The sequence below is a fragment of the Cydia pomonella genome, chromosome 3, assembly GCF_033807575.1.
Source record: "Cydia pomonella isolate Wapato2018A chromosome 3, ilCydPomo1, whole genome shotgun sequence".
Lineage (NCBI taxonomy): Eukaryota > Metazoa > Arthropoda > Insecta > Lepidoptera > Tortricidae > Cydia > Cydia pomonella.
The window spans coordinates 10,809,690-10,822,950 of NC_084705.1; the positions used below are offsets into that span (position 1 = coordinate 10,809,690).

Below are 13,261 nucleotides of genomic sequence, written 5' to 3' on the forward strand. Positions count from 1 at the left end.
CACATAGATAAGACATTAGTTTCGTAAGATTTTTATTCACTTATATAACTCACACACTTATATATAATTAACTTTTATAATTTCACGCCATGAATCTCTCAATAAAATAATCAAACAATAGATTTTCTTTTCATACACGGTGTTTGAGATATTAATAATTTGTGCGTAGGTATATTTAAATAATACCTACATAAAATTTGCAGGATATTTTATTACATTCTATGTATTAACTTCGGCTGGATACATTTACGCAAATGAAATAGTATTTTTTTTTTCAATATATAAATAAATTAATATTATATAGTATATTATAGATAGTATTCGTCAATTTGTACGTCAGTGGCTTTTGCATTGTTTTCAATTGTTTGGTATATAACTATACCAAACAACTGAAAACAATGAAATCGTAGTTTTGTCACATTCAATACTGATAATTCGAAACATAAATTTTAATCTGTTCTTAAAAGCAATTGAATGCAAATGATGCTGTAAGTAATAACGTTCATGACAGTTCCAATAATCAGATGGTAGTTCACACGAAAAAGGTTACTAGCGGTGAATTGTAATTTATTTGTAATAACGAGTTGCTTGAATGTTTCTAGAACTTTTTTTCTGGGGAGATCTAAAACAAAAGAAAATGTAATTGCAGTGTGGCAGTAAATATGTGTAGAGTGTAGGTGTATAGAAATTCCACAAAGAGGTCGTTGGTCGATTTGTCGTACTTCGTAATTATTTTGTTAGAAGAAATATAATGATTAAAGTATTGAAAAATAATCGAAATTAAACTTTCGTGAGACATATTCTAAAATATTTAGATACCACGTTTACACTCACTTGAGTTATTCGTCGCGAGCATAGATTTATAACTAGCCTAGATGCCTAGTCTGTACATCCCTAGTGAAGCCATTTCGAGTACGACATTATGTCGCCCTCGTGTTATCGTATCCGAACGGCCCTCGCAGTACTCAAGGTCGAGTTGGTTTGTGTACACCTCCCGGTTATAAATTAAAAAATACAAGAAAGATGGTTGTTTGTGCGGTGAATTGGTGTCACAACACATCAGTGAATAAAAACAAACCGCCTGATATAACATTTCACGCGTAAGTATCCAGTTTAATGTGATATTTTTACGTAATTGTAAATACAAAAATCCAAATTTTCGTCAGCCGCCATTACTTATAAATGTTGCCAGGTGATATGAATCTTTTTTCCTCCAAATGAGGCATGACGATTACATTGATAAAATTAATATGCTTACTTTAAGTTCCTTGTATGACTATAGAAAATATTCTTTTTTAGTTTTTCATTCTTTTATTTCAAATTATGTTTTGTCTTTTATAAAATTACAGTTTAAATTCATATTTTTATTTTGTGTGATATTCGTTTTAGATTTCCGACTGATCCGCTTCTGTCTGCGAGATGGACGGAAAAAATTAGATTAAATAGGAACGATGCAATATGGAAACCGACTAAACATAGTCGAATATGCTCTCGCCATTTTGATGAGAAAGTAAAGTAAATTTTATTTGTGGAACACAGGTGTTACAGTTAAGGTCTGTAAAAACGAAACGCAACTGTCACTGTCGCACTTATATGGAAGACTGATAGAGAGACACAAAGCGTTTCGTTGTTCGAAGCAATAGCGATTGCCACCTTGGCTAGGCCTGCAGGTACAATTACTAGTACTGACGATAAATAGTTATTTGTTTTACAAGTGGAAAAGTTGTTGTTTAACCGCTCGTGCTAATATTGCTACTCGAGCTAAATAAAGATTCAAAATGTCGAAAAATGGAATCTTGAGCGTTGCGAGGGTTTCAAGTTACGAGAGTTAAACAAATTTTGCCCCAAGTGAAACACAAAACTTTTCACCGCACCAACCCGAAGAAAATATTACTTAGTCAAATAAAATCAAACCAAATCAAATCAAAATGATCGTCATTAAATATTTATCATTTAAAATCATTATTCCAAAGTCAATTCTACCAGCTATTATCTGTGTACATTTGTAAAATAAAAAAATAAACGTTTTTTTATTTAAACATTATTTCACAAAGTACAGTCCTGCAGTGCAAAGTCCTTAAAAGAAACCTTGAAAGCTTTTGCTACAAATTTAATATCTACATACACACTCCCAAATGATTGATAGCCAAGTATAAGGATGTGGTTAAAATCCATCTACTTTAAGGGGAATAAATGAACTCTGGCAACCCATTTTTGTATATATGTGTGTGTCGCTGAGCGTAAGACACGAGCGTCGCACGCACACATCGATCGAGTTTCGGCTTCACTTTTGGCAGATTAGCCTTATGAGGACTAACTGTCTATGTGTGATAGGTCAGTGGTCGCGAGCACGCAAGCCTGAATAAGGACTCCCAATGAGTTCGGAACATTTAATTCAAGTGAGTGTAACCGTGCTATCTAAATATCATTGAAAAGTGATTTAAAGTGTATTTAAAATTAAATTTAAACGCCGGTGCTGCAGCTTGCACATTTGTTTTGTTACACATGCGGTGTAAGACGGTTGCTCCTTAGGTAGAACTCATCAAGACGAAATCAGAAATTCAGGAAAGAAAGAACAGATTCCACGTTTTAGTTCCGCTCTTCTATAGATATATCCTTACTGTATGTAGCTACTAAATTCACTTATGTTATGTTTTCCGTATAACTGAAAGGTAATGAGATTTATTAATGCATAATGATTTGCATCAGGTGTTCAAGAGATGATAACTTGGCTAGGGCACTAGATCAGCCTAGTTCAGGGGTCGGAAAACTTCTGAGAAGAAGAGCCAAACTGCAGCTGTAGAAGTCACCAATTTTAGGAAGCTCAAAGAGCCGCAAATGTTGTTTTTAGCGGTATAAGAACTCTCAAAGATTAATTTTATAGGTGAATTTAGAGCCGCAATTGTATCTCTAAAGTACGGCTCGCAAACCGCAATTGGCCGACCCCTAAGGGCCTGCCGCGAACCAGATTCGAGGTTTTGTCTTTCTGTCGCACTTGTAAAATGTAAGTGTGACAAGGAGGCAACAACAAACATGGTCGTGGTACTGGCCTAGTTGGATCCAAGGGGCAACATTTTCTATGCGATGTCGTCTGACACAAAAATACAAGGTTAATGTCACTACAGCACCGACATTTTTTTTTTATGATACAGGAGGCAAACGAGCCTACAAATCGCCCGATGGCAAGCGACTACAGTTGCCAACGGACACCCACGACACCAAAGAGGTTGTAACTGTGTTGCCGGCCTTTAAGATGGCAGTACGCTCTTTTCTTAAATGTTTGAAAGTCATATAGATTTTCAATATATCAAAGATGCCCAAATACATAGAAACTCACACCCATCTTTGTAGAAATTAGTTACAACACTCCCCTACATGTCTTTGTATAGGAGGGGGTAAAATTAGTAAGTTAGTTGTCAATCAACGATGTCACATATTGTTTTCTTACCACATTTAAAGTCAATCAAATGTTTCATGATGAGTATTTCAGTCCACTCCACCTCTTTCCTTAACTGATCGTCCACAAAACAACAAAGACTTGACCAAATAAATGGTAGGACAATTCTTATCGTTATCATCCAGGGACGTTCTACAGCCTACAACATAAAAAACAGTGTTTGTTGTGGGCTTTACAGCAATTTGAGAATCGCACGAATCTAGTGACGCCTTAGGCTGTTATAGATCGTGTCATTCACGAAGACGCATGCCCTGACTCGTATTGTCATGTTATTAAAGGTTAGATTTGACAAATCTGCGCGTCATCGTGTATGAGACGATCAGACGAACTATAATTTAGAACTACATTCAGAAATAACATTAAAAATAAAAATAGCGGAGATACGTTTAAGGGCATATTCAGGTATCGTGTTCTAAATTAAGAAAAAAATAGAAAAAAAAAAAAATGTTTTTGTATGGAGGGTTGGCCGACTTGGATGACGTGCCCGGTCAAATATTTATAGAACCAAAAAAAATCTCTTCTACCTTTTCCTAATACCTTAAAAACGGATCCCCACTATTTGTATTGCATTTATACTTGTATACGTAGTACGTCTCCATCTGGTAAGTATGTACTATTTTCCGTTGCTTGAAATTGTAATAAAAGAAATTATGTTTCATGTAATTTAAGCATATCGTTTTAAAATGAGAGCATAACTTCGATGGTATGGTATGGATGGGGGCTGCTTTCGGCGGCGGGATTGACTCTTAAAGATTGTTGTGTAAAAATATTTTCTGCAATGTTAATAAACAAAGAGGAAAATGAGGACTACGTTTGTATGGAGAAGCGCTCGTCTCCTTTTGCCTTAAACGGTTTCATCGTTATTAAAGTACCTACCTCTTCACTACTTATCAGAGTAACTCCAATCACTGCACCGGAGAACATCATCCAAATAGTACACAATATCTGGAAAAAGTACAAAATCTTAGTTTTCATAATTTTTGTTTTCAATTATTTGTATAATGAAGTTCATTATTTTACTGAGATATTTTAACTTACTTGTTTGCCATGAAGCTTCTCCAATAATTGAATACAAGTGATTAAATCATCGTAAATTTTGCATAGGAATTTGATACTAAAATTGGAATCCGAGACATCCGCTTCCAAAAAATTTACATTGATATTAAAAAAATATCTGAACATGCTTGATTCCTTAACTGATGTGAACTGATGTGACTTATTCAATATTTTATTTATGCTCCTTAATACCGCCAACACTAGGTGCAAATGAATCACTAAATGCAAAGTTGCCAAATATCCCGGCACCTTTATAAGAATAATAAATTGGGCAGGTTGCGGAATAAAGATTTCCAGAAAAATTGTAAGTATAAATACAACACTTGGCAAGAAAATCCATAGATATAGTTTCAAGGCAATCATCTTTAAATTTCGGTTACTCATCTTCAAACGATTAAAGATATTGCTGAAAGTCATATAAAGCTCCGACCACAATGTTGAAGAATGAAAAATGTCGATGATTATTATGATTATATTGAATATTAAATCATTTATATCCGCTATATCTTCTAAGTAAAATTTGATGTCTTCTCTAGTTCCCTCACCTTTTGATGCAAAATTAATAGCTATAAAGATAGTAATTACAGTGACAGACCAAAATTTACTCCAATAGGTAACGTTGCAGGCCTGCCCGTTCGGCAACAGAAATGGTTTCTTCATGCCGAACGCAGCACAAAACCAATTAAAAACACGAAAATAATAATGAAACATTTTAAGAGTTAAAAGAGAACCGAATCCTATGTCAGGTGTAATGAAATTAACTGGCTGTACGTATTCCTTTGAGAGAGCCTTGAAATACGTTATTATTTTCAAATCAACTTCGGATCCAAGTGAAAGCGCTGACAACTATTAGGTAACCTACCATTAAAGCTATTGCGTTTCAGATAAGATTATATCTAAAAAATAAACAAGACATAATCAATTTAAATCAAATCAATTCTATGTATGTTAATTATGCCACTGCACCAGTGTACCAAATACTTCCTGTGTAAGTGGCGTAATGGCACGCCATAATATAAATTTATCACGATAAATTCATATTTTACCTTGTTTTATTTTATATCAAAACTTCTAGTAGGTATACCCACAACACAAGCCTTAGTTATTGTGCTTACGGTGGAACTAGGTCGATTTATATAAGATTGTTCAATATTTATTTATTTAACACATTCAACGATAATTACGTACCTACCGTTAGCATCAAATAGATAGTGACAGCCAAAGTAGTAAAATACTTACTTATAGCATAACCATGCCGTTGTTACCATAGGAAAGATTATGTATAATGCAATACACAGTGACCGAAAAGTAATAAAACCCGTGTTTTTTTTCTTTTAATATCACCTACTTAGTATTTTTTTTTGTCAAATAGAGCCACTTGACCCGTACTACGTACCCGGCTTTGCCCCTACCCTAATTCTATCCGAAGGGCGGCGCTCAGTAACCCGACAGTTGACACAGTTAAGTGACCTTTCGTAAACCTTATTGCAACGAGATAAGGTCTACATTAGAAATACGTAAGTTGCCAACTTTACCTTCATCCTTTTAACGGGCTTAGGAGTGTCTAAATGCAAATAAGTACGTCTAAATTCAAAATCACAATGACTTTTTCTGCCAAACAGGTAAGTAGGTGAGGCATCGAAGGCACAGATCTATTCGGCATTCAGCCACGATTGAAAATTATGTATAAATATTTTAAACGGCTGTTAAATTAATCAAATTAAATAATTTTAAACATAAACAAAAATATTAAATTATAAACGTCATGCAGTATTTTAAAAGTAAAACTCATTTATGCTACTTGGTTTGTAGAATAAGTGACATAATAAGAAAAAAGCTATAACTCCCTAGGGCTATAGCTTTTTTTTTCACAATCCATAACTCCCGCGGGAACAAAATAGGCCTTTGTCTTTCAGCACACCTGCATGAAATAAGATCTTTTTCGAGCAAGTGTGATGAAATGGTTATTTGTTTTACAAGGAGCAAAATTGTTGTTTAACTCGTGCTAATATTGAATATATTGATGCCCCAGCTAGCAGCTAAAGTGGAAACTTGAGCGTTGTTTGTTTCTAGGCACGAGGGTTAAAAAATCTTTTCTACCGAGTGAGACAAAAATTTTTTCACCACTCCAACGCTAGAAAAGTAACAACTAACTGAACTAAAAATAATCCAAATGAACGTTATTAAATACTTATCACTAAAAATCATCACTTAAGTCAATTCCACCCGCCACCTAAAATATCCAGTTTATTTGCCACTCTTATGGATAAAATGTAATTTTCTCATCAGTTTTTGAAGAATAGTGTAAGCATGGTGCATGAGCTGGTGTGGTGTAAACCGTATTTCGTCACGAAGAAGAGTTATAACTAAATCATAATAAACATTGTTTCCTTATCCTTTACGAAAATCCTAAGAAGTTAAAAAAATATATAAAAAAAATATTTTGACTTATAGCTACTTAGTAAAGTTCTATATAACCACAAATCTCCCCTCAAAAGTCCCTCAGGGCTCTCACTTGGGTCCTTTGCTCTTTACTCTTTACGTGAATGATATAACGAATCACATCCAGAACTCTAAATTATTTCTTTACGCAGACGATACCAAGATTTTTCGGATAGTTAAAAATATCAGCGATTGTGAAAAGTTACAAGATGATTTAAACAACTTAGTTAACTACTGTGAAATAAATAATTTGTTTCTTAACTTAGACAAATGCAATGTTATCACTTTCTGAAAAAAGAAAACTGTAAGTAATTATTCTTACAACTTATCGGGTAAAACTTTAAATAGAATAACCGAAATTAGAGATCTTGGTGTGATTATGGATAGCAAACTTACTTTTATCCCACACATTGATAAAATGCTGACAAAATCATATAAACAGTTAGGATTCATAATGCGTGTTGGGAAACCATTTAAAAGCCGCTTGACATATAAAATTCTCTACAATAGTTTTGTGCGTAGTCACCTTGAATTTTCTAGCTCAGTGTGGAAACCTTTTTACAAAGTACACATCGACAGAATTGAGCGACTTCAAAAAATATTTATTAAATCACTGTCCTTCAGGACTGGACTAGCTTATACTGCTGACTATACCGATACCTGTAAACGTTTAAATATTCAAACTCTTAGTGACCGCCGAGATTCCACTGATTCCGTTTACAACGTACACGCCGGCATGGTCGGCCTAAGAGGAGATGGCGGGACGACAATCGCGTTTATCAACAACTGGACGGATGCTGCAATTCATCGGGAAGATTGGAAGTCTAGGGAGGAGGCCTTTGCCCAGCAGTGGGACACTTTATAGGCTCTTAAAAAAATTAGAAGCCCCTATTCTTTTACATAAAATCTGTTTTAGAGTTCCGCGAAGACGTGAGCGCTGCTGTCGTAAAAGAAACTTATTTTTTATTCCATTCAGCAGGACTGGTTACGGTGGGAATGTATTTATCAAACGCGCATGTAAACTTTTTAATGAACATCAACAACTTAATGATTTAGACATTTTTAACTGTTCACTAACACAACTTAAGAATGCATTTAAATATTGATTATAACTGGAATTTGTTATTTGCGTAAATTTAATGTACAACGACTTATATGTAGGTAACGTATTTTCTACAGACGTATCAAATCACTGATTTACATATTTCAAGTATTTGTATTTGTTATTATAAAATACAGATTTAAGTCTTTTTGTTTTTTGTATAGCCACGGACCTGTTTATATTTTATTTCTACATATGAAACTTTACTATAGGTCTATTTTTTGTTTATAAGTTTTGATCAAAAATTGTGTATGACTGTTTGTTTCTAAATAAATAGAAAAATAAATCTGTTTCTATAAGTATAATTAATTAGCCTCATATCCTTGATCAATAAGCACTAACTAGATATTAGGTACTTACTAGAAAATACGGGTACTTCGTATGTTTATCTTATCACAACGAAGTTTCGAACGATAACACACGATATCGGTATAAATGAGCTCATATTGCTTCATACATTTGTGCTGTTTGTTTTGGATTTGGATTTCAACGATTTTATAATGTCTCACAGTAAGTCCAGCATTTTAATTTTAGTATTAAGTAAACATAAGTAAGTTGTTAGTTAAGTGGTTTGTATTTCTATCGTCAATAAGAATGATTGTTTGGCTAATGCGTTGAGTGAAGAAGTTGTCAACCTCCCCGTCTCCCGCGTCTTGAGTCTCTTTGATTGGACCCGTCGTCAAGAGATCCAGAGTACCAGGAACCCACCGATTAAAAGTCTCAACATAGAATGAAATAAGATTACATTCAGCGCCGAAAACACTGTATTTTCCGACCTTTGCGTTTTCGGCACGTCTGACACTACTGCAGCCGTTACTGACGTTCAGAGGAGATGTGACGACTCAAGGACGTCACATCGGGCCTCCTGCTGTCACTTTTTGTACGCTGATCGGCTCTAAAAGAACTGGGATGACTGATGTCAGAGATCGGTGGATGATGATGTCGCTTCCGCAGGAGCAATAATCTGGGGCACAGATCAGGACCCCGATGAGGGGTGCACTTGGAGCCACTACCGGCTACTTAGCACTTACTGCTAGGAGTCTGGCTCGCGTCACCTTCAATTGATTTGAGTGACGAAGGTATACAGTAAATTTTAAGTATCACTTATTTTTTACAGATGGAATAATAGTAATCCTGATGTTTGTGCTTGGGACCATATCGAAATGACATGTACCTAATGTCATTCTGATATTCGTGCATTTCGCTTGTACTTGTTCGGACATGTATTGGCGCGGGTGACGCACGATAACTAAATACTATGATCCAAATATTATTCTGATGTCATTGTACGTTCGAATTGGCATGCAATTTGAGCAGCCTATAACCATAAAATGTAATGTTTTCAGATCGGTGGCCCCACGGTCCGCCTCCGCCGTACCACCCCGGGTATACATACCCGCCGCAGCCGCCCGGCGGGTACGCCTACGTGCCCACGCCAGTGATGATGCCTGTTCCGGCCATGCCCGTGTTCCCTGTGGTGCAGCCGCAGCCAGTGCCACCACAGCCGGCCACGCAGCCGAGCTATGTGCCTCCGGCCCATCCCCAACCTTATGCTGGTAATTAATAACTTTTTTAACCTTATTATAGTACCTGCACATATTTTACACCTTTAAAGAATGTTGGTCTTCACTTCGAAATTCATGAATTCCAGATCTGATAGACTGGGTGCCAGCGACAGGCTTCTCCGCTCCCGGTTTGGTGGAGCGAGCATTCGTGGCCGGCAAAGAGGGCTGGGACGGCAGTCCGCTCTGCGTGATCAGGGCTCACCACAGCGGCGAGCTCGTACCGGGCAAGCTGGCCATTAAGCACCGCTCTGCGTATATACCGCACGGAGGGAAAGAGGTGCCGGTACATAACTTTGAGGTTAGTGCCGTCAGCATACCGACAGTTTATGTTTTTTAAAAGACTTTTATGTAGCCAGTCTAGTGGAGTGAGCATTCGTATTCGCGAGGAGGGCTGGGATGGAGGTAAAGGGATGGGCTCTATGTCGGGCAAGTCCGAAATTCAACATCTGTTGTGCTTACATACCGCATGGCTGAAAAGATGTGCCCGTTCATAACTTTGAGGTTAGTTCCAACAGGTTGCTAATACATTAAGTTCGTTGGAAGACTTATTTGCAGCCAGATTTAGGATAATAGTCCTCTGTGGGCAATAGTAATTAGAAAACATTTAAGAATGCAGGCTCTTCTGAACCATGGCAGTATACTATATCACAATAACTAACCATAATCATACGAGTATCCAACAACTAGAGCGCAGAGTAACCTTAAATTGCTCACAATTTTAAAATTACTGGAAAATTATAATAATTTATGATGACTCCGCATTGATTATTTGTTCAACTTACAGGTTCTATGCGTTCCTGAGCACATGGTGCACTGGGTGACGGCTAGCCACGGCAGCGTGCCTCCCGACGCCATTATAGCCGGCAACACACACAACGCAGAACCTCTTTACATATGCCGTGTTAAGCACCTGAAATCCATCACTCCCGGAAAGGTAATCTTTGGGAAAAGTAAATACATAAAAAGTTCATCATAGCAGTTTTCAAGGTGTACTCTTCGCATGAGTATCATGATTCAGAAATTTAAAATACGGTATCAATATCTTAAATATATCTAAGCATCGCACTCGCGCTGCGCATACGCTTTTACACTATACTTTATTGAAATCAAATTGATATCGTGTTTTATTTTTTTCTATCCGATTCGAACTTTAAGATGCGTCAAAAATGTCCTGCATCTTTATTTGGATTGGATGTCAGTGTCAAAAGAGATATTTTTGTTTGAAGAAATGTCACTTTTGACACTAACATATCTATTCCATATCTTTTTTTTGACGGAGTAGGAATGCATTTACGCACGGTGTGTGGGACTCGCCGCTCCTTTCCCCTCTCCTATCTAATCCATATAAATAAATATTATAGGACATTATTACACAAATTGACTAAGTCCCAAAGTAAGCTCTATAGGCTCGTGTTGTGGTTACTTATGTTTATGTTTGGGAAAACGCGTGTTTTCGAGTTTTCATGCGTTTTTCTTTCGACGCAAAATATGGTCGCTAATTTCGTGTTGTCGGCCACTGTCCGTCTGATCCAGCGGGTTAAGACGCGGACGGCTAGAAACGAGTGTTACGGGTTCGAATCTCGCCCGGTGAATTAACTTTTGTTTTTTTTTTTTTATATGTTTAAGTTTATATATAATTTTTTAATTTTTATTGTTTTAGACAAGTTTAATTTAGTAAAAAATGACCTATGTAATAAGAGAAATTGACAACAGATGGCGATAATGTAAATAATAATAATTGTCAGTTCACATTTTACTTTTTAAGTTTATTTAGATTATCACCTATAGGTACACCACCATATTACAATAAATAGTTATAACCGAGCTTGCTCGGTCGCCCAGGTACTATAATATATAAATACAAAGAGTGTTTGAGTTTGAGTGTTCAGAACTCAAGAATAAATGCCCTTACCGGCATTCGAACCCAGGACCATCGGCTTCATAGGCAGGGTCACTACCCCTAGTCGTCGCTACCCCTACCGGTCGTCGCTTTATTTCCTAGCTTTATCAAATGTTTGACGTATTAAAGTTCGAATCGGGCCGATTATTGCGTTAACCCTTTAGTCCGTAGCGGCAACATATTTTCCATCATACTTAAAACAAAAATGCATCTCTGCTATAAGAATTACGGTTCGAAATCGAATGACTAGAAGGGAATGTCAAATGGTTATATAAAGGGTTAAGGATACATACGCTCACGCTACAGGAGCTACATGCGCTACGCCGTAGCATCGTACATTGTCCTTTTCAGGTGTACGTATAGCGAAAATGAGGTTGATGCAGCTGCGAATTAATTTCGCTCAGATCTGGATCTGGAGCAGCCCTGTATTATATTTTATTATAGAATCCTTCCCTTCATTCAGGATTCAATGTATGCCCACGCCGTAAATATGTTATTTTAATCCCGTGTGACACAATCTACTATTAATAGGTGATGTGAAAAGTAATATTATGACGTTGTAAAATTTCTGTAATTTTTATCACATCCAGTTAAATTATTTGACTGAAATGTTCTTGCCCAACTAAATAGCGTAATGTGGTTTGTTCACATTTTCTTAAATACCTAAATAAATACCTACACAATAGAATAGATAGATGGTAGATGCACTGTATTGATGTAAGGATTCTGTATTTGTGAATCTACATTTAACAGTGAGTCTAATAATTAAAGGGTCGGGACCGCGCGGGTAATAACACAGAGTGGCAAACGTCCATACGCTTGGGTGGCAGCTTACCATTAAGCGGTCGTGGTAAACAAGACAAATATTATTGAATGTGGAAAGACTAACGATGGGCCTATCTTACCCACTTAGTTATACATAGGTATTTTGTAATTTCCCAGGTCCACCCGAGCCACGGCTGTGCGTACATTTCATTTGGAGGCAGCGAGCATTCGTACAAGCACTACGAAGTTCTCTGCAAAGTAAACACATCTACGTGGCGATAGAAAGTATCATTTTTATTTCACTATGCACTGACTTATGTAACTCATACATGCTCATACTCGGATCGTACTAAATGAAACTCGGAAAACGAATTATTTATTGTAAATTTTACAATTTCCATATACTATTTCTGAATTCTGATTTATATTTATATAAATATATTCTGATATAAAAATGTTGGTCGTTTCATATTATCATACAAAACATGTCCCTCTTAACTCTAATGAAATGTAAACGTATTTATAAATAATAATAATTCAGCATACATATGTCCCCCTGCTGGGCACAGGCCTCCTCTCATGCTCGAGATTGCTTGGGCTATAGTCACCACGCTAGCCCAAAGTAGATTGGGGACTTCACATACACCTTTGAATTTCTTCGCACATGTATGCAGGTTTCCTCACGATGTTTTCCTTCACCGATTCTTATTTATTTAATTATATAAATATTTTAACAAAACGAATGAAATAAAAATAAAACAATAATTCATTAAAATTAGTTCACTGTTAAACTATATCAAACTTAATAAGTAAGTGTTAAGCAGAAACCAGTGTAACATAACATTTATATATGAAATATGACTATGTGATAGCAGTAAGTTTCTGACAAAAAAAAACTATCTAATGAGCCCAACACCTCGAAGAGTATACTACGACTGCCTTAGCAGTGTCAAACTGACATTTTCGCTAACGAG

General features: G+C 36.3%; 2 protein-coding genes across 2 annotated transcripts; one reads left to right on the forward strand and one right to left on the reverse strand.

Annotated features, from left to right (window-relative positions):
- Positions 1-289: 289 nt before the first annotated feature.
- LOC133516051 (uncharacterized) lies at positions 290-5,950 on the reverse strand. Its single transcript, XM_061848770.1, has 4 exons — positions 4,496-5,950; positions 4,330-4,402; positions 3,449-3,589; positions 290-622 (listed from the first exon to the last, which is right to left on the reverse strand). The coding sequence occupies exons 1-4, from the start codon at positions 5,222-5,224 to the stop codon at positions 450-452; spliced, it is 1,116 nt and encodes a 371-aa protein (XP_061704754.1). The 5' UTR covers positions 5,225-5,950; the 3' UTR covers positions 290-449.
- A 2,492-nt stretch (positions 5,951-8,442) lies between these two features.
- On the forward strand, positions 8,443-12,742 carry LOC133516049 (uncharacterized). Its single transcript, XM_061848768.1, has 5 exons — positions 8,443-8,567; positions 9,404-9,613; positions 9,709-9,920; positions 10,407-10,556; positions 12,465-12,742. The coding sequence occupies exons 1-5, from the start codon at positions 8,558-8,560 to the stop codon at positions 12,567-12,569; spliced, it is 687 nt and encodes a 228-aa protein (XP_061704752.1). The 5' UTR covers positions 8,443-8,557; the 3' UTR covers positions 12,570-12,742.
- Positions 12,743-13,261: the final 519 nt, after the last annotated feature.

Bases quoted from the DNA above. Each gene is read 5' to 3' on its own strand.
- LOC133516051 (XM_061848770.1), bottom strand. From the start codon at position 5,224: ATGTTTCATTATTATTTTCGTGTTTTTAATTGGTTTTGTGCTGCGTTC. The intron at 3,590-4,329 runs GTACTTTAATAA...TGTAGGCTGTAG, and splicing joins GATAAGTAGTGAAGAGGTAG to AACGTCCCTGGATGATAACG. The intron at 623-3,448 runs GTAAGAAAACAA...CTTTTGTTTTAG, and splicing joins TTTGATTGACTTTAAATGTG to ATCTCCCCAGAAAAAAAGTT.
- LOC133516049 (XM_061848768.1), top strand. The intron at 9,921-10,406 runs GTTAGTGCCGTC...TTCAACTTACAG, and splicing joins TGCCGGTACATAACTTTGAG to GTTCTATGCGTTCCTGAGCA. The intron at 10,557-12,464 runs GTAATCTTTGGG...GTAATTTCCCAG, and splicing joins AATCCATCACTCCCGGAAAG to GTCCACCCGAGCCACGGCTG.